Genomic DNA, 24652 nt, shown 5'->3' on the forward strand with positions numbered 1-24652 from the left:
GGATGGTAAATTAAGACATTTTCGCACATCTAGCTGATTAAGACAGTTTTCAATTGATCCCCAAACCAAAGAGTCATTTCTTGCCCCAGAGAATCAGGCAACAGATTCATAGCAGTTGTATGATCAAGAACCCAACCTCACTGGGGCATCCGTAGAGAAAAGTGCTAAGATGAAGAACTTGCTGGGGATGACTCTCTGGAATCTGATGGCAAAATGCAGAGAACCTGGAAGAAGTCAGCAGGTGGTGCTGGCCAGGCTTGCCCAGCTCCAGGGAGGCAATGGCATCAGGCAATCCTGTGGGAAGTGCTCACTCCCTCCTGAGGATACGTTAATGGAGGTCCCATTTCCGACTTTTTATGCTAATTTAAATGATGTATGTCCGTCCACGGCCCATTGAGAAAAAGGACAGTGAATTAATATACACATGAAAGAAAACCACAGCCCTCAGCAATCACTGTACAAGTGCTCTTCTAAAGCCTTTTGGATGAAGGACTGCTTTTCTCAACTTTTAAGAAATCCTTCTACTATCACCTCCCTGTTTTGAATACTTATAAGTCATTAAATACTTGGTTTCTTAATGAGAAGAGAGTGCAGTGGGTCAACAATCTGTTTCAACACTTTCTGCTTAAGAAAAATGAAAGGCCCATTCTTACATCCTGTCTCCAGTCTCCATTTTGTACTCAGCTCGTTTTAAGTGTTTGTCTAATATCCATGACTATGTATCTCTGAAACTATGCAACTCAGACTGGCTTGAACCCACTCGGTGAGACTGGAACCCAGCCTTCCGCAGGGCAAACACGCTGACTACTTCCCTGGGCTTCCCTGGTGGCTCAGCTGGTGAAGAATCCCCTGCAATGTGGGAGACCTGGGTTTTATCTCTGGGTTGGGAACATCCCCTGGAGACGGGAATGGCTACCCACTCCAGTATTCTGGCCTGGAGAATTCCATGGACTGTATAGTCCATGGGGTCACAAAGAATCGGACACAACTGTGTGACTTTCACTTTCACACTTTACAAAACAAAACTTGTCAGGAAAAAAAATGCAACGTGAATTACTTTTGTTCCAGAGCACATGGACCTGTTACCCACTGGAGAGTCTCACCCTCATAAGATACTGAAAGTAGACAGAAGTCCACCCCAGCTCAGCCCAGCTTGCACCACTCCTCAGGGTCAAACCAGAAGCAAAAACCAATGAGTGAAAAATGGTATTTTTCCCCCCAATGGACAACCCAATGAAAATACAACTTGTTTTCCAATAATCATTTTAAACGTTGATCCAAAATCTTAATAATAATGAAATAATTAGTTAAACTTTGGAAAATCATCACAATGCAGTTAAAGCAAGAAGTGAAGAATAGAAGCTTAACATTTTGAAAAACTAACATTTAAATGTTGGGTTATAAAAAATACTTCTAAATAATTTTTAGATTGAAGAGGCAATAAAAATTGAAATTTTATAATATTGACAAAATAGTGACAATTCTAACTCAAATATAAAAACTTATGAGGTGTGGGAAGCTTTATGCTCAAGAGAAAAACACATAACACATTACAGTAAATGCTTCTGCTATTAAGCAAGACAAAAGGAAAATAAATGAACTGATTTTTTTTTTCAAATAAGAAGCATAAAAAGCAAGAAAGCAAGGGTAACAGATGAAGAGACAAAACAAACTGTGGAATCCATATACAGGGAAGAAAAAAAAATACCTGATAAATAACGAGCTGATTCTTTAAAAAGGCCAATGAAATAGATTTTACAATTAAATCTAATTTTAAAAGGAAATAAAAACCATATAAATGCCATGAGGATTGAGAAAAGGGCTTTGACTACAATTGTAAAAAAGCTTTTAAATGTTTTAATGACAAATGAATGGCAGATTGTCACTACAGAAAGCTTTCTGAGAGGAAGCATGCTGGCACAGACTATTCATTGAAAAGCCTGGAAAAGTCATCAAGAATTACCATCCAAAAAGGCACTAGACCCAGACTGTACTACAAGTACATTCTGTCAATTTTTTGAGGAATAAAAAATACCATGGAATATGAAGCAGCCCAGAACATAAAAGAAAAATGCAAAAGTTTGTAATTATCTCCAAGCAGGTGTAATGCTCAAGATAAAAGCAGTAAATCCATTTTACACACACCTTGGAAACATTATGCTAAGTGAAAGAATCCAGTCACCAAAATACCACTTTTTCTATTTATATGAAATGTCCAGAGCAGGCAAATCCATAGAGACAGATTAGTGGATTGAGGACCGTGGGGGTCGAGGGATATGAGTAATAGATTTAAGGTGATGAGTATGTACTAAAATCATGGTGATGACTGCACAACTTGGTGAAAAGTGAAAGTCACCCAGTTGCGTCCAACTTGGCGACACCACAGACTATATAGTCCCTGGAATTCTCCAGGCCAGAATACCGGAGTAGGTAGCCTTTCCCTTCTCCCGGGGATCTTCCCAACCCAGGGATCAAACCCAGGTCTCCCACACTGCAGCCACATTCTTTACCAGCTGAGCCACCAGGGAAGCCCAAGAATACTGGAGTGGGTAGCCCATCCCTATCCCTTCTCCAGGGGATCTTCCCAACCCAGGAATCGAATTGGAATCTCGTGCAATACAGGTGGATTCTTTATTAACTGAGCTAGCAGGGAAGCCCAACTTGGTGAATATACTAAAAACCATTTAGTTGTACACTTTAAATAGATATAATGGATGACATGAATTAAATCTCAACAATGCTGTCATTTAAAAAAAAAAAAGAACACACAAAAGAGAAGACTACATATAACTTTCACTAATTGAGTGTTGAACTTTTTAACCAAATTCTAACAACTAACACACTAGGACCAAGTAGAATTTATTTCGGGGATACTAAATGGCCCTATCTTAGATAATTCATTAATGTAATTCAAAATATTAAAAAGCCAAGAGAAAAAACATATAAATGCAAAAAAAAAAACCATGTGAAAGCATTTAATATGTATTCCCAAGAAAAACTCTGGGTAAATTAGAAAGAAAATTTCCCTAACTGGCTATCTCTTCAAGACAAATATCCAATCTTAGGCATAATGGTGAAACACTCACAGGAATGAAATAAAGATCTGCTGTCACTATTCATATTTAGTATTATTCAGTAGATTTCAGTGGAGGCAATAAAAAAGTTAAATACAGTGAAAAGAGAGAAACAAGAAACTTTATGCTTATTTGTTCACAATGTAATGCTCTACCTTGAAAAATAAAAACAAGAAAAGGAGCAAAAATTATTAGAATTATAAAGACTTCAGAATTATTTCTAATGAAAGTTTTTATTGAAGTAGAACAGACCTACAGAAAAGTGTGCAAATCTCAAGTGTTTGGCTTCTATCAGTTTTCACGAATAGAATACATCCATTTAAGCATCATCAAGTCAAGAAATAGAAGATGACCAGTGTCCCAGAATCCCTCTGTGTGCTCTCTCAGTCATGACCTTCTTGTTGTCTGCTCACATCCTGAGTAACAACACTGTAGATTAGCTGTGCTTGATTTTGAAATTTATATAAAAGAATGAAACTATGTATTCTCTTTGGGATCTGGATTCTTTGATTTAATATTATGCTTGAGAGATATGCATGCTTTTATTTTTTAAATGTAGCATTAATATCCTCAGAAAATATATTGTAGCCATAAAAAAAAAGAACCGGGTGCTATAACAAAAGATCAGTTAGAGAATCAATACGAACACTTGAAAATTAAAATGCAAAAACAGGAAAAGAAAGTTAAGGAAATTTCCGAGAAAGTATAGTCAAAACACAAAAAAATGAAAAATAAGAAAGTAAAAGATAAGAAAATCAGAGGACCAGTCCAAGAGATTCAACACCCAAATATTAATAAACAGAGTTGCAAAAAATGGAGAACACACACACCCACAACAAGAATATCAACAATGAACATGAGTTTCCATTGGAAGGTTCTACTGAGGGTTCAGTATCATGGATAAAAAGTAAATCTCTCTCAAAGCACATCGTCTTGAAATTTCAGAATACCTGGGATAAAAGGATTTCTAAAGAGATAAAGATAAACCACCTTTAAAGAACCAGCAGTCAGAATGAGCCTGCACTTCCAAATAGCCACTCTGGAAGTTTGGAGACAATAGAACATGAGGGAAAATCTTTCCAAGTGGAAAGTGGGAATCTAGGCATTTTTAGATACACAAAGACTAAAAGATTTGCTTGAAGACATGCAACACTTAAAATGAAGGAATAAGGCAAGAAAAAAAAAAAGGAAAGAAAAGACATGAGATCAGAACATTCAGTTCAGTTCAGTTGCTCAGTCGTGTCCGACTCTTTGCAACCCCATGAATCGCAGCATGCCAGGCCTCCCTGTCCATCACCATCTCCCAGAGTTCACTCAGACCCACGTCCATCGAGTCCGTGAAGCCATCCAGCCATCTCATCCTGGGTCGTCCCCTTCTCCTCCTGCCCCCAGTCTCTCCCAGCATCAGAGTCTTTTCCAATGAGTCAGCTCTTCGCATGAGGTGGCCAAAGTACTGGAGCTTGGGGATACAGTATAGGTGAGAAGTGAAGGGGGCCTAAGCACCTGTCTTCCAGTAGGCAGCCAGTTCCGATGGAAGGGGTCAGAGCACTCTGGAAAGTTTTCTTTCAAAAAGATGAACTGGATGGAATATCTAATGTGACTGAGAGGATTGAGAGAGAATTCAGACAAGAGGCAGAGGGTTTGGGATGGAGTTAGTGAAAAGTATATACAGAACAAAGTAAGCAAGCAAACAACAAAAAAAAGGCAATCATTAAGTACACAGAACACAAACAGCTGTGCAGGAAACGTGAGATAACCAAAATATACCACTTGAATATAAGCTGTAAGTAATTATAATAATGTAAATATTAAAAATGATCTAGGAACCTCTCTGGGGGTCCAGTGCTTAAGACGCCACACTTCCACTGCAGGCGATGTGGGTCCCATCCCTGGCTGGGGAACTAAGATCCCGCGTGCCACAGGGCATGTCCAAAAAAATTAAAAAAAGAAAATCATGTCTTAAACGATCTGAACAAAATTACAATACAATTATAATGGAGGATGGGGAAAGAATGAGAAGGATGTGTAAATGCAAATGGGTATGGGAGAATGACAAAGAGTTATTACATCATCTTTCACAGCAGGAAGTCAAGAAATCACACTTACACCTCAAAAAACAAGAAGTAGAACTATAAGGATGGTGACAGAGAAGTAAACAAAAGGATCATTTACAAGAGTGGAGAGTGATGCCGCCAAAGAATGAGCAAAGCCTTGTAGAAGATATGTTTGACTTTTTAAACACATCCATCTATAATCTTTATAAAACTACAAAATAATTTAAAACATGTAAGAAACTAATGAAATATTAATAGTGGTTATCACTGGGTGGTGTGATTATGAGTGATTATCTAATCTTCCTTTTTATTTTTAAATTTTCTCAATGAATATTAAACTTACAATGCATACATAATACATTTTACCATGAATACTTAATAAAAAAGGTATTTTTACAATGTGGTTTTAAAATTCTCTTGTCTCCTCGTCACTGCCCTTGTTCATCTCTGTTGGGCTGGAAGACAACGTCTGGATTAGAAGCAGGGCAGAAAATTATTCTTATTTTTTTCCACTCCTGAAAGCCTATAGACAAATTACAGAGCTCTAATTTCATGGCTGTCAGCCTCAGCTCCTCCTTCCTCATATTCTTTAGGATTTGAAGCCTCTGCAGTTTTGAGTTTCTTCAGGCCAATATTCCAGTTTTTCAGAGACAACAAGATTTAAAGCTTTCCCCCCACCCCTTCTATGCATAGTTATTTTTAAGAAACTACTATGGGATTTTGGAAGAGGAGAATGTGGATGTCTTGGTCACATAAAAATTCAGTCAATGAGACCACCCTCTTTCACAACTTAGAAGCATGTATATACAAGGAGATACACCTAGACAGGGGTTGGAAAAGTCAAGGCAAGGTTTGGAGTCGAGGAATGTTATATATCAGTCACAGAGACACAGAGGTGGTCTGAAAAAGTTCAGCCCTTCAGGCAAAACCACTGCATTTGAGGGTCCCAGCAATTTACAACTGGAGCTCAGCGATCTGTTGGGACACGAGGAATCCCAAGGCCCGTCTTGGGGCTGGGGCAGGGGGCACCCCAGGCCAATAGAAAGCAGTATTTAGAGGTGTGACTCCAGGGCAGGCAGGCAGGCAGGCACTGCAGACACTTCCAGAAGCCCAAGGCTCCCTGCACAGCTGGTATCCCAAGTGACCGACTGGCCAGAGGCAGAAAGGCCCCAGCTCTCAGAAGTCAGAGGAGTCTGTGAACAGGGCACCCTGGTGGACTGGAGCGTGTCAGGTGGGGACACCACCCCAGAGGCTCGTAGAAGGGAGTAGAATGGGAGTAGCGGTGGCAAGCGGAAGGAAGGAGATTTGGCTAGGATGCTCAGCAGCTCACACGTCAGGATGGGAACCTGGCTTCTCAGTTCACAGCACAGTCACTGGAGTTGCACCCTGACCCCCATGTCAGACGTCCTGGCCCAGGACCTAGAGCAGGGCTGGGTGTGCAGACCAGAAGGTATGGCAGGGATCTCAGAGGAGCCAGAGAGAGAACAAGCTGGGGGCCTGAGGCAGGGCTGGCCAAAGACATGGGTCCTTACTGCTGTCCCCACTTATCCTCCAAAACCCGGGAGAAGCAGGGCTTAGGGCGCAGCCCTCCTTCAGAAATGCCCTTCTCTTTGCTCTGCAAGAGGCAAAGCCTTCAGGAGGTGATGTTCTGCTCTAAGCTCCAAGGAAGCAGACCACAGCTCTTAGGATCTGAGAGAAGTCTTGCTCCACTAAAGCCAAGTACTAGGACTGGTGCTGGGGAGAATTCAGAAGAGCTCAGAATAAAAGCCCACAGTTTTCCTACCTAAGATCTCATAAGGAGGAGACAAGGGACAGAAAGGTAGTGAGAGGGGACAGGTGTCCGGTTTTGGTCCAGAGAGAGAGGGAGAAATGTGTCTGATAGTGAGGCTGGCACAGAGGTCAGGAGAGGGAGGTGCTTTGCTCCCATTTTCCATAGGGACCTCGAAAGGAGACTGCCCCACAAGTGGCCTCATATCCATCGGGGACCCATCTCATCCACGTGACCATCATGGTGTGGTGTGGCCATGTGACAGGAGGCTCAGCTCCCATGGAGGGAAGTGGGGCTGAGAGAAAGCCAGAGGAGCAGCAGGGGGTCCCCCTCCCAGGAGATGAGCCAGCAGCGGAGACTGGGAGAGGTGGGGGGAAATGTGACCTAAGCTCAGGTGTCTGCAGCCAGTATGGGCCACGAGGACCTAAGGGAGACAAGCCCTCATCACAAGTTAGGCCAGCTGCATACCTCTGCCAGTGACAATAGTCAGGAGGGCTAAGGACCCTATTAAAGGGAAAGAGAGACACACAAAGACCCTGAGGCTTCTGCTCAGTCATTTAGGGCAGGGGTCCCCAACCCCTAGGCCATGGACCAGTCATTCTCAGCCTGTTTCAGAACTGAGCAGCACAGCAGGAGACAGTGTCCCATTGCTTCCCAAGGGTCACATTACCACCTGAACCATCCTTTCCCTGCCCGGATGTCCATGGAAAAATTGTCTTCCATGAAATCGGTCCCTGGTGCCAAAAGAGTGGGAGATCACTGATTTAGGGGAAATAAGTCTATGTGTCCTCACACACTCACAAACCATCTGAGATGAACATTGTTTCCTAAAGAGGCTGAGCATTTCCAAAGAAATGAACTATTGCTAGTAACCCAAACCCAGCAGCAGTCCCTAGCCCCTTTCTGAATTGGCTGAGCCTGGCGTGTAGTAAGGGCTTAATCAGTATTTGCTGGAGAGTGAATGAATGATTCAGTAGTCTGCTCTTCCCTGTCCAAGACAGATTTAAACTGTAGCAATTTTGTAACAACCTAATGGCAGAAGTGATCATTTATCTTTTACCTCCACATCAGAGCATTTAATTGAGGAGAGGATACCAGAGATGGCGAGAAAAAGTTCATGCTCATCACCTTTCTTTGGCCTCACTGCCTTTTCACTTACCTTTACTTCATCATCACATACATCACTGTTGGGATGTCCTGTAGCGGGTGGGATGGGGTTGGATGTAGACAAGGAATTGTAATGTCTGGATTAAGAGTTACTGTCAGCTTGTTTTTCAGTACTGATGAAAGCAACTTCCTAGAAACCTTTACCGAGCAACGGCAAAATAAATGATTACATGAATGATGAATGGATCGATGAATAAATAAATAGACACCAAACGACTGAATTAGGATAAACTGAATTAGGATTGGAGATGGGGTTGACCTCTAAAGTGAAAAGCTGTCACCTGCTGGGAGTCATTCTCAGAACCCTTCCCTCCACCTGAAACCTCAGATATGGCTGGAGCATGGGACTGGCTCACCCCTCAGCGAACTCTGTTTAGGAAACTGCCCGCAGCTACCACGTATGCTGCAGTCAGAAATTCAGTGTTAATAAAAGACACTCAAGAAACATCTCTCTCCTTTTTTCTTTAAGCTAGACTTCTTAGGAACCTGGGGTCCACTGAACTTCATGCACAGAAGTCAGACTCCAAAATGCCGACTTGAGCATCCTACCAAGTCTATAAAGGGCCTCCTGGGTGGGTGAGCTTTCCTGGGCCTCCTACACCACCTGTTCTCAAAATACTTTGAAGGGGCTTCATCGTGCAGAACTGGTAGTTACATTGGTCAAAACAGCAAGGCAAGCTGGGCACAGCCTCTCTGCTGCTATGAGGATATGCCACCAGGGTGGTTGAAGGCACAGGAGCCTGGAGTTCTCGCAGAAAATGAAATTCATTGTCCCTGACTTCTCCTGTGCTTGGTTGCAGAAGCTATTTTTAGAGCCACGTTGGCAGCAAAAAGAGTGAAGATTGTGACCTAAAACTCCAGAGAGAGATTGCAAAAGTGTCAGCTGAATCTCCCTACTTTGAAAATGTCTGGGTAAAAACTCCTGCAGCTTTCAAAACGGTGCTGGGTCCCCAGGATGAAGAATGTCTCCGTGTCCAGGAAGGTAATAGCAAATGGTCATTTGTGTACGCAGGGCTGCTGACAGTTCATTATTTGGGGGAAAAAGTCACTACAGGCTCTGCCATCAGTGCTTATGATGAACTTCCTGAGCTTGGAAAGAAAATGCTATTTGCTTTCTCTCCCATCTAAGAGAAATGAGTCCTGTGTTCCTGAATTTCCATAAAAGAGGGGTGAAAATGGATGAGGGCTAGGCTCCAAGTGGAGCTTTGAACATAAAGGCTGTGCCAACTGGTGAGGCCTGATAGGGACTAACCAGTCTTGAAAGACAGAAGCCCTCCCCAAGTGCTCTGAACTCAATCTGGGAGTCTCGTCCAGTTACTTTTTGGGCTTTGAGGGTGGAGTGGAAAAAGGGAACGAGAAGAAAGGGCAGGGAAAAGAAGGAATGTAAAATAGCCCAGAAGGACTTCCTTGGTGGTCCAGTGGTTAAGAATCTGCCTGCCAATGCAGGGGACACAGGTTCAGTTCCTGGTCTGGGAAGATCCCACATGCTGCAGGGCAGCTAAGCCCCTGCACTGCAACTACTGAAGGCCACACGCTCTGCAGCTCTGCTCTGGAACAAAAGAAGCCAACTCAACGAGATGCCCAAGCACTGCAACGAAGACCCAGAGCAGCCAAAACCAACAAATAAATAAATACAACGAAAGAAAAAGAACCCAGAAGACAATACAGTCTGGAATCATCGAAAAGGAGGGATTAAAGATATTAGAATTAAAAGCTGGAGCCTACTTCTCCCAACATACCTGAAATCACACCCATCCAGCTCCAACCAAAGAGGAACCTGAGTCCTACTGTTGCTTCCCCACCAGATCAATTTGCTAAAATTAATAGTACTGCTGCTCCCCTATTCATGTCCAGGAATAACTCAGGAACAAGACATTTAATTCAGAGATAAAGTGTCTCCCATTTTAAAAAATCTGGCTTCCCTGGTGGCTCAGATGGTAAAGAGTCTGCCTGCAATGTGGGAGACCTGGGTTTAATCACTGGGTCAGAAAGATCCCCTGGAGAAGGAAATGGCAACCCACCCCAGTATTCTTGCCTGGAAAATTCCATGGACGAAGGAGCCTGGCAGGCTACAACGGTACGTGGGGTCGCAAAGAGTTGGACATGACAGAGTGGTGAACACTTTCACTTTTCAAAGTGTAACTCACCTGCTCTCGGTAGCCCACCAGACTGAACCTCTCTGCGGGTGAAGAGGAAAACCTTCCCAACTATTCAGATTCACCTATGTGGCTGCTGTGAGCTGTCACAACACACTTTGGTTGATGGAGGCAAGATGATGCTTGTCAGTGCCTAGAATAGTCACCCTGCAAGCTCCACTCTTGCTCCAGGGCACTGCCTAGGAATTTTGCTTCCAAAGGAAAAGTGTCTAGCAGCGATATCAGTGTGTCACGCAGAAAGGAAAATTGATCTACTCAGATGGCACTGAAGGTACAGAGATGATGTCAAGAAATACCATTAATTTCCCAAAAGCAGTGTGCTCACCATTGTAAAAGCGTAGTTCATTCTATAATGAACAGCCTCCCTCAAGAGACTGACTTGGCAAATGTGGTTTCTTTACTTTTCTGTGCAAATCCCCACGGCATTAAAAATGCCTCTCCTTAAAAGGGAACCCTCTTACACTGTTGGTGGGAATGTAAATTGGTGCAGCCTTTATGGAGAAGAGTATGGAGGTTCCTTATAAGACTAAAAACAGAGCTACCACATGATCCAGCAATCCCACTCCTGGGCATATATCCGGAGGAAAACATAATTTGAAAAGGTGTACACCCCGATGTTCACTGCAGCACTATTTACAATAGCTAGTACACAGAAGCAATCTAAATGTCCATTGACAGATGAATGGAGAAAGAAAATGTGATACATATATACAATGTACAACTAACCAAAAGAATAAAATGATGTCATTTACAGCAATATGGATGGGTCTAGAGATTATCATATTAAGTGAATTAGGTCAGACAGGTATATAATATTGCTTACATGTGGAATCTAACAAAATGGCAGAAATGAACTTATTTACAAAACAGAAATAGAGTCACAGATGTAGAAAATAAACTTATGGTTACCAAAGGGGCCAAAGAGGGGACAAGATGGGGGCTGCTGGGACTACTCTACCTTTGTCTCCATACCAGACCCTAAACACCCACAACTATATACACACTACTGTATATAAAAAAGATAACTAATAAGGACTTACTGTATAGCACAGGGAACTCTACTGAATCCTCTGAAAAGAATCAACAAAGAGTGGATATATGTGTATGTATAACTGATTCACTTTACTGTACCTCAGAAACTAGAGGGGCATGAAACCTCACAGTGTTGACTGAATCAACACTTTCTATCAACAGGGTTCCTCTAGGACTGTCCCCTGAAGAAAGCAAGTAGAATCCTGTAGAGGATTTTTAGCTGTAAATTTCCCCATGTCTTGCTTCTGCTGTAGAACTCTATTAACCGAAACATTTAATTATCTACAACACCTCACACCATAAACTCAGAGAGAGCTTACAATTAGAGCTTTTCATCTGAGGGACCAAGAGCTTTGTTATGAAAATTTTCCACTATAGGAACAATATACCTTCAAATGCTGGGTAGGTTTTATGGATAAGAAAATTAAAAGCTCATTTATGCAGATGGTGACTGACCTGCCTAATGACACAGACCCTGTTGGTGGCAAAATCGAGCAAGCCATTCCTATTATTGGGAAGATGTCGGGGGAAGGAAAAGAAGGTGGAGGATGGTTAGCTTTCTACCGTGATTCTTCTCTTCCTGAATTGTGACAGGCTTCCCTTGGCCCCTGTGCTAGGCTCCTTTCCTGACTCTCCTTTCCTAGACTCAAATCGAAGTCCTGACCTCTGTGGTCTTCAGACCCAGTCCTTTACCCACAGTGCACTGCACTTTGTCAGTATCATATACACCATCCAGGCAGGTCAATGGTAACGGTGGGTCTGTCTGCGCGAGATATTCAACTTCTGCCCAGGATGTGCCATGGCTTCTGAATCCCTGCTTCTGAGTCAACCATGGCAACTTCTGCTGCTCTGGAATTGGATCCCAGTTTTATCTCCTTGTGTTCTCTGTGTTGTCCTGTCCTGCCACGTCCCCTGCTCCCCAAAGGGGACACCACACAAGACTCTGAGCCGAGAATAAATATCTGACTATCTTCATCTTGTTGCAAGACTGGTCATCTGCTATCTGTCGATGGCCACCAGGTCCTAAGGTAGAATTCACGTTCCGTACAATCCATTTATGTAAAGCCTACAATTCAACAGATTCTAATATGTTCACAGAGTTGTGCAATCAGCATCAAAATCACTTTTGGAACATTTTTATCATGCCCCCCAAACCCTGTTTGTTCTCATTAACAGTCATTTCTCTCACCATGCATCTCCCACCCCAGGCAACCACTAATATACTTTTTATCTCTCCCAATTAGCTTTTTATTCAAATTCATTTTGGCTCATCGGATCAGTGGATGGAGTCCGGACTCCTCTTTCTGTCTCTCCACAACGTGGATCTCCTGTTTCAAGTTATTCAGTCTTCCATCTTCCCTCTACTTTATTTTTCCCTTCATTTTTAAATGCACATTCTCTACCTTTGTCTCCATACCCAACCCTAAACACCCACAACATCTTTGCTGTGCTGTCAGTAGAGGAACTCAGTGGACTTGAGTTGCCCAAACTCTGCACATTCCAAAGAAAGAACTGACCCTTGCCAGGCTCCTGGAAGATAACCACTAAACCCTTGGAATAGCCTGCCCAATAAGGGTATCTCTGAGGCCCTGGGTCATGCTGTAATTAGCTCAACTTCTGCAGAGGGAGGTGAGGAGGAGTGGAGACTGAGTGGCCAAATTCAATCACATGGGTGCTCCATGCCTACAGGACTGACTCCCAGTAAAAACCAGGAATACCAAGGCTCCATTGAGCTTCCCCAGTTGGCAATACCTTATGTGTTGTTACATGTCACCTCTGGGAGACTAAAGCACTGTCTATGCAACTCCACAGGGAGGGGACAGCCAGAAGCTCATGCTTGGTTTCTCCTGGACTCAGCCATATGCCTCTTTTTGCTTGGCTGATTCTAATATGTGTTCTTTCACTGAAATAATCCATAACCATGAGCATGATTGCTTTTCTGAGTGGTATGAATCCTTCTAATGGATTGTCAAACCCGAGGGTAGTCATGGAGACTTCAAACACACTCATTTTCTAAGCTGACCTCGAATTGTGTCATCTCCCATATTCTTTGCCAGGGAAAATCCCCTGCAGCTTGCAAGACTCAACAAGTCACCCTCTTTCCAGAAAAAAGAGCACAGTGTGGAAGGGCATAGACTCCGAACCCACTATATCCAAATTCCAGATTCATCTCTTACTGGACATGCAACCTTGAATAAAGAAAGTGCTGCCCCTGCCCCTCAGTAGCATACCTGTGAAATGAGAATGGTAAGGATACTTATCTTGTAGGGCTAGTAGGAGGTGTACATGGATTTGTATTGTGTAAAACAAAAGAAAAATGCAGGCACATAGAAAATTCCAGCATTACTGATGGTTTTTATAAGCTTTCCTAACCACTCCAGGTTGCTCAGTGATAAAGAATCCACCTGCCAATGCAGGAGGCACAAGAGATGTGGGTTGGATACCTGGGTCGAGAAGATTCTCTGAAGAAGGAAATGACAATCCACTCCAGTATTCTTGCCTGGAGAATTCCATGGTCAGAGGAGCCTGGCAGGCTACAGTCCATGGGGTCACAAAGAGTCAGACATGACGGAGCAAATGAGCACACGCACAGACACCCAAAACCACTGCACTCACAAAGCTTCCCCCCTTCGACAAATCGCATTTACCTGTACTAATGTGTGATTATGCACACTTGAGCCCTATGTCTCCAACTAGTCCAGGAACTCCCCTAAGAGGATCGTGCAATCTATCATTATGAACCTCCACCCCTGGAAGGTTCCACCACAAGGCTGAACACATAGTTGGTTCCTAAAATATATTTGCTGATGCACAGGAAAGTGAAAGTGAAAGTCACTCAGTTGTGTCCGACTCTTTGTGACCCCATGGACTATACAGTCCATGGAATTCTCCAGGCCAGGATACCGGGTAGCCCTTCCCTTCTCCAGGGGATCTTCCCAACCCAGGGATCGAACCCAGGTCTTCCGCATGGCAGGCAGATTCTTTACCAGCTGAGCCACAAGGGAAGCCCAAGGATACTGCAGTGGGTAGCTATCCCTTCACCAGCGGATCTTCCTGACCCAGGAATCGAACCGGGGTCTCCTGCACTGCAAGTGGATTCTTTACCAACTGAGCTATCAGGAACGACAGCGTTGTTTCCAAGTCTAAGAAAACCCGATTCTTCACTTAAAGATTTCCTCTCTGTAAGCTAGTCATTCTTCCTCTACAGGAAAAAAATTACCTTCTCCTTTTGTATACACTTGCACACAGAATTTGAGATTCCAACAGCTATACATTTCCAGGACAGCCCTTTCAACTCTCAGAGTCTAACAGGCTTTAATGGTCCCTGTACCTTGTAATTTATGATCAAATTATATGTTAGATTAAGGATTGCTAATTGTTAATCATCAGCTTGAATTAGTTATTAATGAGTAATGTCACTAATTACAGGGTCACCTAACACAGAGCAGGCGGGCACCACTGGCACATCCCAGAAGACGCCTGATGACTCAGCTTCAGCCAGTGCCCTGAAAGCAACGTGCTGTAAAACATCCCACCTCTGACAGCTCCACACACCCTTCCCTCCCATGGTCAAAGTCATGAGATTATACAGTTGGAAAGAACTGTGAAGATCAGCAGTTCCCAAGTCGTGAGCTACAGATTTCTGAAGGCTGCTGAGCTAAGGCAGGTGCCCAGGAATTCATGGTGCCTTCAGGCTAAAGATATTATATCCCTCTTCCTTATCGTTGCTACTATTTTTCACATCTATGGACATAATGTATGAATAATACAGTTTAACTTGGCATTAAAGCACAATGGAGTTCATAGCAGTTTTTTGTCAAGAAACCGTCATGGAAAATCTATTGATTTTACATTTCTTGGCCCTCAAAGCAGTCATCAGTTAGTTTTGGGGTTCCTGGTCAGCTCACCCATTCCCATTCCTCTTGGCAATTATTCCAGATCTTTATTTTTTAATGTGTTTTTAATAGGAGGATAATTGCTTTACAATGTTGTGCTGGTTTCTGCCATACAACTATGTGAACCAGCCATTAATATACAGATATCCCCTCTCTCTTGAGCCTCCCTCCCACCCACCTTCCCCATCCCACCCCTCCAGACCATCACAGAGCACTGAGTGAGCTCCCTGTGCTAAACACTTACACATGGTAGTGTGTATGTTTCAATGCCGCTCTCTCAGATCATCCCACCCTTTCCTTCCCCCTCCAGGCCCACAAGCCTGTTCTCTCTGTCTGTGTCTCAATTCCTGCACTACAAATAGTCTCATCAGTACCATTTTTTTCTGGCTCCATATATACGCATTAATATACAATATTTGTTTTTTCTCTTTTTTGACTAATTCACTCTGTATAACAGGCTCTAGGCTCATCCACCTCAGACTTTTGCCATTTTTTTCTGTAGCACCTAATTCAAGATCTACCTTTTACTCTTAGCAATGATTTCCTCTCAATTCGTAAGGAAAATGTGGGTCACCCAGCATAAGCTCTCTCTTCCGGCTCTTCAATACCAAACCACTCTTGTGTCCTTGACTCCACCCCCTACGCCCTCTTTAGGGTTCTTCCTTCCCAATCAGCACCACCCCTCCTTTCTGTGTCCTCACATCCTCCTTCTCTCCTTGCTTCGTGCCCTCAGCTGTATGTACTGTGTTAAAATGGGACCTATTAGGCCCATATTGTATTTCCCTCGTAGCTCAGTTGGTACAGAATCCACTTGCAGTTCAGGAGTCCGTCCTGCAATGTAGGAGACCCGGGTTCGACCCCTGGGTTGGAGAGATCCTTTGGAGAAGGAAAAGGCAATCCACTCTGGTATTTTGGCCTAGAAAATCCCATGGACAGAGGAGCCTGGCGGGCTACAGTTCACGGGGTCGAAAGAGTCAGGTATGACAGCTACAAAACCACCATGTCCATATTGGGGCTGAGGATGTTCAGGCGATAGACGCTGTATTCCAAGAAATCATGCAAAAAGAGGTCCAAAGCAGATAATCGAAAACCAGCTAGCTGACAAATGAGAGTGAGTAAGTGAAGTCTGGGAGAGGAATGTGTCTGGAGAGATTCTCTGGAGTGAGCTGAATCCCCTCTCCAAGGAGAGAGGGTGGTATCCTACCATCTAATCCCAAGCCTGGTGGTCAACCATCCTGGCAGTGGAGAAACACCCTCACTGGTGCCTCACTCGTGCTAAGCAAGGGAAAGGTGGCTGGTGGGGCAGATGGGGACCCTGTGTGTGGAAGTAGCCCCCTCTCCTCCCGTTTAGGACAAAGATGTGTGAATCCTGGAAACCAGACACGGAAGCCAGAAAAGATGCTGATCCATCCCTCATCCATTTGTTCATTCACTAAACAGTTTCAGTATCCCTGCAAAGTGCCAAGTACTTATTATTCTCTGGGTTACAACAGAAAAGCTACAGGCCTGGCTTCATAAAGCAGGCAGACTAGTAACGAATTAAGAATGATAAAGAAAGGATCTTCCACTGGGAGAAACAGGTTGAATATCTAGCAGTATTTTTTTGTGTGTTTTGTTTTTTGGCCCTGATTACCAAACAGAAAGGAAAAAAAGATATATAGGAAGAAAGAGAAAGAAAAGAGTGAAACAGAAAGAATATGCATTCCCTGAATGCAGCATCTCCGGTGTTTGTATTGTCTACTGGGAAGACTCAGTAGCTAAAGATTCATCCAATCTAATGTCATTTGGATGGCGAAAAAGTTCTCTTCACCCCATCCTTTACCAGATTAAAACCATTACTATTAAAATACTGAAATCACAAAGAGAATGGGAAACCATCACATCCTGACATTTAAGAAAGAGTATTGTATCTGCTTAATAACATCAGAAGGGCCATAAAAAGTCTTTCCTTCAGTTAAATAGCTCCATCAACTATTAACAAATTAAGCATTTCATAAGTTATGATACATTAAAAAGAGATCATTAATATTCGATTCTATTGTGTACATCAGAGATGCATGTCATGTTAACGACTCATGACCATGACTCCATTTTTTGAGTCTTTTAAAAATGCATATTAATCATCTTAATGTTACATAAAATACAAAATCAATTTTTGCCTAGTGCCTCACATATGTAGGGATAGTTGTGTGTTCTGGGTATTATAAAGCACTTTGTGTGTGTGTGTGTGTGTGTGTGTGGACTCAGTAGCTCAGTCATGTCCGACTCTTTTGTGACCCCATGGACTGTAGCTCATCAGGCTCCTCTGTTCATGGAATTTTCCTGGCAAAAATATGGGAATGGGTTGCCATTTCTTCCTCAAGGTGATCTTCTCAACCCAGGGATCAAAGCGGAGTCTCCTGCATCTGCTGCGTCGGCAGGCAGATCCTCCGCCACCGAGCCACCTGGGAAGCCCAAAGCACCTCACTGCATCCATTTCTTTGCCACTGCCACACTTTCATTCCCTTATGTCACAGCTGGAGGTCAGCCTCCCTGTGTGTCAGGGAGGAAGCAGTGCGTGGCCAGAAATATGAAACTGACTTTGAATCCATCGCCTGAACCCTGTCCCTTCAAGATCTGAAGGCCTTGGGGTCTTTAGGCATGTCCCATTTTAATCCTGTTACAAATCGCATAACACAAAATGTACTGTTCTTAACCATTTTTATGTGTACAGTTCAGCAGCATTAAATACATTTGCAGACTGTGCAACCAGATTTCAGAACTCATTTCATCTGGCAAAAGTGAAACCCTACACCCACTAAATAACAAGTACCCATTTTCCCATTCTCCCCGGCCCCTGGAAACCACCACTCTACCCCGTCTCTCTGAATTTGGCTATTCTAGGTACTTCATAGGAGTGAGCTCATATAGCATCTGTCTTTCCATGACTGGTTTATTTCATTTAGCATATAGTGCCCAAGGGTCATCCATGTTGTAGCATGAGTCAAAATTCCCTTCTTTCTTTTTTTTAAATTATTTCTTGATTGATTTTTGGGTGCACTGCATCTTCCATTTTCTCTAGTCGTGGTGAGTGGGGGCTACTCTCTAGCTGCACTGTGTGAGCTTCTCATTCTGGTGATCTCTCCCATTGACAGGCAAGGGCTCCAGGGCATATGGGCTTCAGCAGTCCGCTCTAGAGGGCAGGTTCAGTAGTTGTGGTGCACGGGCTTTAGTTGATCCTCAGCATGTGGGATGGTCCCAGACCAAGGATCGAACCTGCGTCCCCTGCAGTGGCAGGCAGATCCTTATCCACTGTACCACCAGGAAAGTCCTCTTTCCTTTTCTTAAGGTTGAATAATATTTCATTATAATTTTGTTTATCCATTTATCTGTTGATGGACCTTTAGGTTACTTCCACCTTTTGTTGATTGTGAATAACACTGCTATGAACACAAGTGTGCAAATATTCCTTTGAGACCCCCTTTCAATTCTTTTGGGGTATATACCCATAAGCAGAACTGCTGGACCATATGATAACTCTATTTTTAATTTTTAAGGATGATTACACCATTTTCCATAGCAGCTGCACCTTTTTATCTCCCCACCAGCAATACTCAAGGATTCCAACTTCTCCACATTCTTGCCAACCCTTGTTATTTATCTCTTTAAAAACTATGGTAGCCAACCTGATGGGTGTGAAAGGATATCTCAACCAAATATCCCTTAAGGTTATGCTTTGGTTTTCAGATAATACCTTAGTGATGAGTCTACATTATTATTTGCAGAAATCTGAGAGTGCAGCCCTGCCACAGTATACGAAGCCACTGAACATCTAGGTTGGGATGGGAATTGAGCTATGAGACATCCCCAGCTGAGCAAGTTATTAGCCCCAGAGGTTACCTGCTCTGTCACATAAAATCAGCTCATCGGTAGCTCTACCCTAATACAGTCTGTCAGCTTTCAATCTGCGCTAGCAAATAAGAGAATATGGAACAAGGCTTGTTGTTCAGTCACTAAGTTGTGTCTGATTCTTTGTGATCCCATGGACTGCAGCATGCCAGGCTTTCCTGTCCTTCACTCTCTCCTGGAGTTTGTTCAGATTCATATCCATTGAATTGGTGGTGCTATCTAATCATCTCATCCTCCACCGCTCTCTTCTTTTGCCTTCAATCTTTCCCAGCATCAGGGTCTTTTCCAATGAGTCATCTCTTCGCATCAGGTGGCCAAAGTATTAGAACTTCAGCTTCATTAGTCCTTCCGAAGATTATTCAGGGTTGACTTCCTTTAGGATTGACTGGTTTGAACAGGTGTCTGTCCATTTCAAAACCCTACTCTGGTTTATCAAAATTTTATAAACTAAGAAAGAACTTCATGGATCCTTGCAGAAAATCCTCACTCCTGTTCCACAATTACCCCTTTATACCAACAAACACATCCCCCAAACAAGGGCAAAGAATGAATAAGATGGCCCCCTCCATCTCTTTGAACACAGAACCATGAAGATATTAAATCAGTTTTGATTCTCACATAGAACTCATAAAAAATATTGAACCATAACTCGGGTAACACCTTGTTTGAAAATCAAAGCATTTGTGGTGGGTTGAACAATACCCCCTGCTCCCTTCCTCCTGAAAAATATCCATATCTCATCTCTGGAACCTGCTTATATTACCTTATATAGAAAAAATGGCTTCACAGATATGATTAAGTACAGGATCTCAAGAAGAGGGAGATTGTTGTGGGTTATTCACATTGATCCCAACTGTCATCACAAAGGCCCCTATGGGAGGAAGTCAGGAAAGTCAAGGGAAGAAGGTGGCCATGTGACGAAGGAAGCAGGGGGAGAAATTGACGCAGTAGCCATGAGCCAAGGAATGAGAACAGCCTTTAGAAGCTGGACAAGGCAAGGAAGTGGATTCTCCCTTCCAGTCTCCAGGAGAACCCACCTGCAGACACCTTGCATTGAGCTCTGTAAGGGTCACTGCAGATTACTGCCTGTAGGATATAAGAAAATAAATTTCTGTGCTTAAAGCCAGGGGTCCCCAACCCTTGGGCCATGAACCGGTACCGGTCTGTGGCCTGTAAGGGACCGGGCTGCACAGCAGGAGGATAGCTGCAGGCAGGCGAGCAAGCAAAGCTTCACTGTGTTTACAGCAGCTCCCCATCACTTGCATTTCCTCCCATCAGATCAGAGGAGGCATTAGATTCTCATGGGAGAATCTACAGTGAACTACGCGTGTGAAGGACCTAGGTTGTGCGCTTCCTTATGAGAACCTGGGAAATAGATGGGGAAACAGTGGAAACAGTGTCAGACTTTATTTTGGGGGACTCCAAAATCACTGCAGATGGTGATTGCAGCCATGAGACTAAAAGACGCTTACTCCTTGGAAGAAAAGTTATGATCAACCTAGATAGTATTCACAAGCAGAGACATTACTTTGCTGACTAAGGTCCTTCGAGTCAAGGCTATGGTTTTTCCAGTGGTCATGTATGGATGTGAGAGTTGGACTGTGAAGAAGGCTGAGCCCCAAAGAATTGATGCTTTTGAACTGTGGTGTTGGAGAAGACTCTTGAGAGTCCCTTGGACTGCAAGGAGATCCAACCAGTCCATTCTGAAGGAGATCAACCCTGAGATTTCTTTGGAAGGAATGATGCTAAAGCTGAAACTCCAGTACTTTGGCCACCTCATGCGAAGAGTTGACTCATTGGAAAAGACTCTGATGCTGGGAGGGATTGGGGGCAGGAGGAGAAGGGGACGACAGAGGATGAGATGGCTGGATGGCATCACAGACTCGATGGACTTGAGTCTGAGTGAACTCTGGGAGATGGTGATGAACAGGGAGGCCTGGCGTGCTGCGATTCATGGGGTCGCAAAGAGTCGGACACGACTGAGTGACTGAACTGAACTGAACTGCACTATGAGAACCTAACACCTAATGATCTGATCCTGCATTATGGTGAATAATAGTGTGTACGGTGTATAATTATTTCATTTTATGAAAGTGAAAGCATTAGTCACTCAGTCATGCCTGACTCTTTGTGACACCATGAACTGTAGCCCACCAAGCTCCTCTGTCCATGGAATTCTCTAGGCAAGAATACTGGAGTGGATAGCCATTCCTTTCTCCCAGGGATCTTCCTGACCCAGTTATCTAACCTTGGTCTCCTGCACTGCAGGCAGATTCTTTACCATCTGAGCCACCAGGGAAGTCCACTTCATTATATATCACAATGTAATAATAACAGAAATAAAGTGCACAATAAGTGTAATGGGCTCCAATCACCCTGAAACCATCTCCCCCACTCCCGGTCTGTAGAAAAACTGTCTTCCACAAAACTGCTCCCTGGTGCCAAAAAGGCTGGGGACTGCAGTTTTAAGCCAGTAAATTCATGTTCATTTATTATAGCAGCCACAGGAAACGAATATGGCATCAAAATCTGCCAACTTCATTCACCGTCCCTTATATTTCACCTTCCCAACTGGTCCACCACAAAGGACTTATCTCCTTGCCTCCAAGGAAGCTGGCTGGGGTTTGGGGCAAAAGTCCTACACCAAGCTGTCCAAAGGCCCTGGGTTACCTGTCGGGGGGGCAGGTGCCACACAAAAAAATGTCCTTTGTCTAAGTGTTCCTACATCACGGTAATTATAAAGCATCCAAGTATGGAAAAGTCCCAGTAATTAATACCTTTTCAACTCCATGCTTAAAAGCTCCTGAACACAGTTCAACAGAATATGAGGAAGAATAAAAAAGTGTGAACGTTCCTATTGACTGCCATCCTTCAGGACTGCTGTTTGATAAGCTGAGGCAGAAAATTTTTAGTTAAAAAGAAGTAAAATGCAGCATCTTTTCTCAAGAAGAAAACTTCAGTGGGAAAGCATCCCAAATCCTCAAGCAGCTGTTTTCCCCACTGCAGCTCCATCCCCAGGTGGTTTCTCCCAGGCTCTCTCCCTCCCTCCCTGGCCTGGGATCTGGGGACGCAAAGGCCTGCAGGGCACGCGCCCTTGGCACAGACCTGATGGGGAGGGAAGGGTCTCCGGCGTCCCACCAGTCTTTCGGGGGGCTGATGTACATGCACCACAGCTCCCAGCTGTACCCGTGGGCCGAGTTCTCATACCGCTGCACCTCGAAGGTGTCTTGCTTGATGTTGTCGATGGAGGGAAGGATCACACGCTTCCGGTTCTCCTGGATCCGTGAGAGGACCGGTTCGGCCCTGAAACACAGAGAAGTAGAAATAAAATTCTCTCTCCTGGGCTTCCCTGGTAGTCCAGTGGTTAAGGATCCACCCTGCAATACAAGGGACACCAGTTCTATCCCTGGTCCGGGAAGACCCCACATGCGGTGGGGCAACTAGCCTGGGGCACCACAATCACTGAGCCAGCGCTCTAGAGCCCGGGAACTACTGGAAAACATCCTTTAGTAGACCCTGCAATATCAACTCAGGTCAAAAGTTAGCATCACAGGCTCCCTAGAGCCCATGCTCTGCAACCAGAGAAGCCACCACAGTGAGAAGCCCGTGCACCCAGTGAAGAGTAGACCCCGCTCAGCACAATTAGAAAAAGCTCGAGTGCAGTAACGAAGACCCACTACAGCCAAAACATAAATAAATTAAAAAAAATCTCACTCCTGAGGCTCACCTGCACCCCCACTGGCTCAGACGTCAAGACCACAATAAACAGAAGCATCCTAGCTGAAGGCTGGGCTTTGGGCACGCTGGAACTCACAGGAAGGCAGCTCTCGATGGATCAGGTGGCTTTTAATGAGCCCCGTAGCCTGCAGCTCAAGCCCTTGCCCCTGTGGGGTCACCACAGTGTCACCTGTGCTGGCTTGAAAGGCCGGAGGAGAGAACTGAGAACCCAGGGCCTCTGGCCTAGCAAGTCTGGCCTGTCTTTTATACCCACAGTGTCTAAGTCAAGGCCAGGCCATCCTGAGAGAATCTGCACTGCCCTGCAGTTTCATAGTTTTCAGTTTCCCCTCTGGCACTGGCCGATGCCTCCGGTTTTCTTTTTCCTGCAGGAGCTGAATTGTCTTTCCCCAAATAGGTCACTTCTACCCTTGATGGCCTGGTTTCAATATGCATTTCACTAGCTTCTTTGTGTGTGCGACTATTTCAGTTGTTTTAATTGATTATTTAATTGATTTCTTAAAAGGCATCTAATTGGATGGGTTCGGGATGGCAGGCAGGAACTAATTGAATGCAAAAGTGGGCAGAATCCTGCCTCTCAGCGAGCCTGCCTCCTCAGGGCTGCAGCAGGAAGAGAGGCAGGGACCTGGCTCAGGGTTCAAGGAGCACCCCTGCCAGCTCAGGAGAAAGCAGATGGCCAGACACCCTTGCCAGGGTGTGTTCTCCGAGGCAGACGTAGGAAAGGATCATTTCCCACATTCGAAAAGGAAAAGATGGCTCTCAGAAACCAGGGCATTAATCTCCCTGCTTAGAACAGAGCACAGGCTTTGGAAGGGAGTCAAGCGAAAATCCCATTCCTCTGCATTATTTGGAAGAATAATGAGAAAGCTCGGCCTCCATCCCATCTCTTTTCATTTGCAGCTATTGAATTACCTGTTGGCACATCTCATCTTTCTATTTAAAATGAGCAATAAAATATACCCGGAGCCATTTACTGCCTCTGATACTTTTGCACACCCCATAGAAGCTGATGCCAAATGGGACCGACTCACAATTTCTAGATGTGCTTCAGAGCTCTGCCCCTTCTAAGCCCTCACTCTTGCTGTTGTCCTCCAGGAATGCCCTTGTGCCTGGGCAGGAAGTCTAGCCACCCACATAGAATGCCACCTCTCCCAAGAAGCCTGCCTTGATTTCTCCCCAGTAGACAACTCATCCCTTCCACTCTTAGACCATCTTCTCCACCATATTCAAGTCACTCCGATGACATGCTGTCCAGGAATGTGGAGGTCAAGACAGAGAGGAAGAGGTGGACATGTGAAACAGAAGGCAAAACCAGCTAAAGCTGGAGGGGGATTGGATAAGTTAACACAACATGATGGAGACAGAAGAACTGAGTGATGGGGGCATGGTGGTGCCACCTGATTGGACAGGAAAGAAATGAGGAGAGGATGATGTGGAGGAAAAGGTGAGACAGGACAAGGCTAAGGCTACATGCATTCAGGATTCTTGCTCAAGAATTCCCAAACTTGAGTGAGCAGCAGTCTTTGGGTCGGGGCTGGTTAAAGCAGATTGCTGGGTCCCACCCCTCGAGCTCCTGATGTCATAGGTCTGGGTGGAACCCAAGGATATATATTTCTAACAAGTTTCCAGATGATGCTGGTCTGGGGACCACACTTTGAGAATGATTACAAGATAACAACGAGGCTCAGGAGAGGTCAGGGCTGCAGACCAACAACTGTGTGTATCAGGGTCTGACAACAACAGAAAAAAACAAGGAAGAAAACTGGGCTCTGAGATGGTAACAGGTGCCTGTGTGCACGGGAAAGGGCCAGTGTTTATGGTGACCCCAGGTTCCAAAACATTGTGTGCTCATGTGCAAAACCCTCCTTTAATCCGGCCATTA

The 24652-nt window shown here is 44.3% G+C and overlaps 1 protein-coding gene across 1 annotated transcript in view; it reads right to left on the reverse strand.

Annotated features, from left to right (window-relative positions):
- GALNT17 (polypeptide N-acetylgalactosaminyltransferase 17) overlaps positions 1 to 24652 on the reverse strand; it is a 428403-nt gene that overhangs the window by 167652 nt on the left and 236099 nt on the right. Inside the window, exon 5 of the mRNA XM_069570961.1 lies at positions 22141 to 22338. Coding sequence (XP_069427062.1) covers positions 22141 to 22338 — 198 coding nt within the window. The remainder of the gene's footprint in view (positions 1 to 22140; positions 22339 to 24652) is intronic.

The sequence above is a fragment of the Ovis canadensis genome, chromosome 24 (genome assembly GCF_042477335.2).
Source record: "Ovis canadensis isolate MfBH-ARS-UI-01 breed Bighorn chromosome 24, ARS-UI_OviCan_v2, whole genome shotgun sequence".
NCBI lineage: Eukaryota > Metazoa > Chordata > Mammalia > Artiodactyla > Bovidae > Ovis > Ovis canadensis.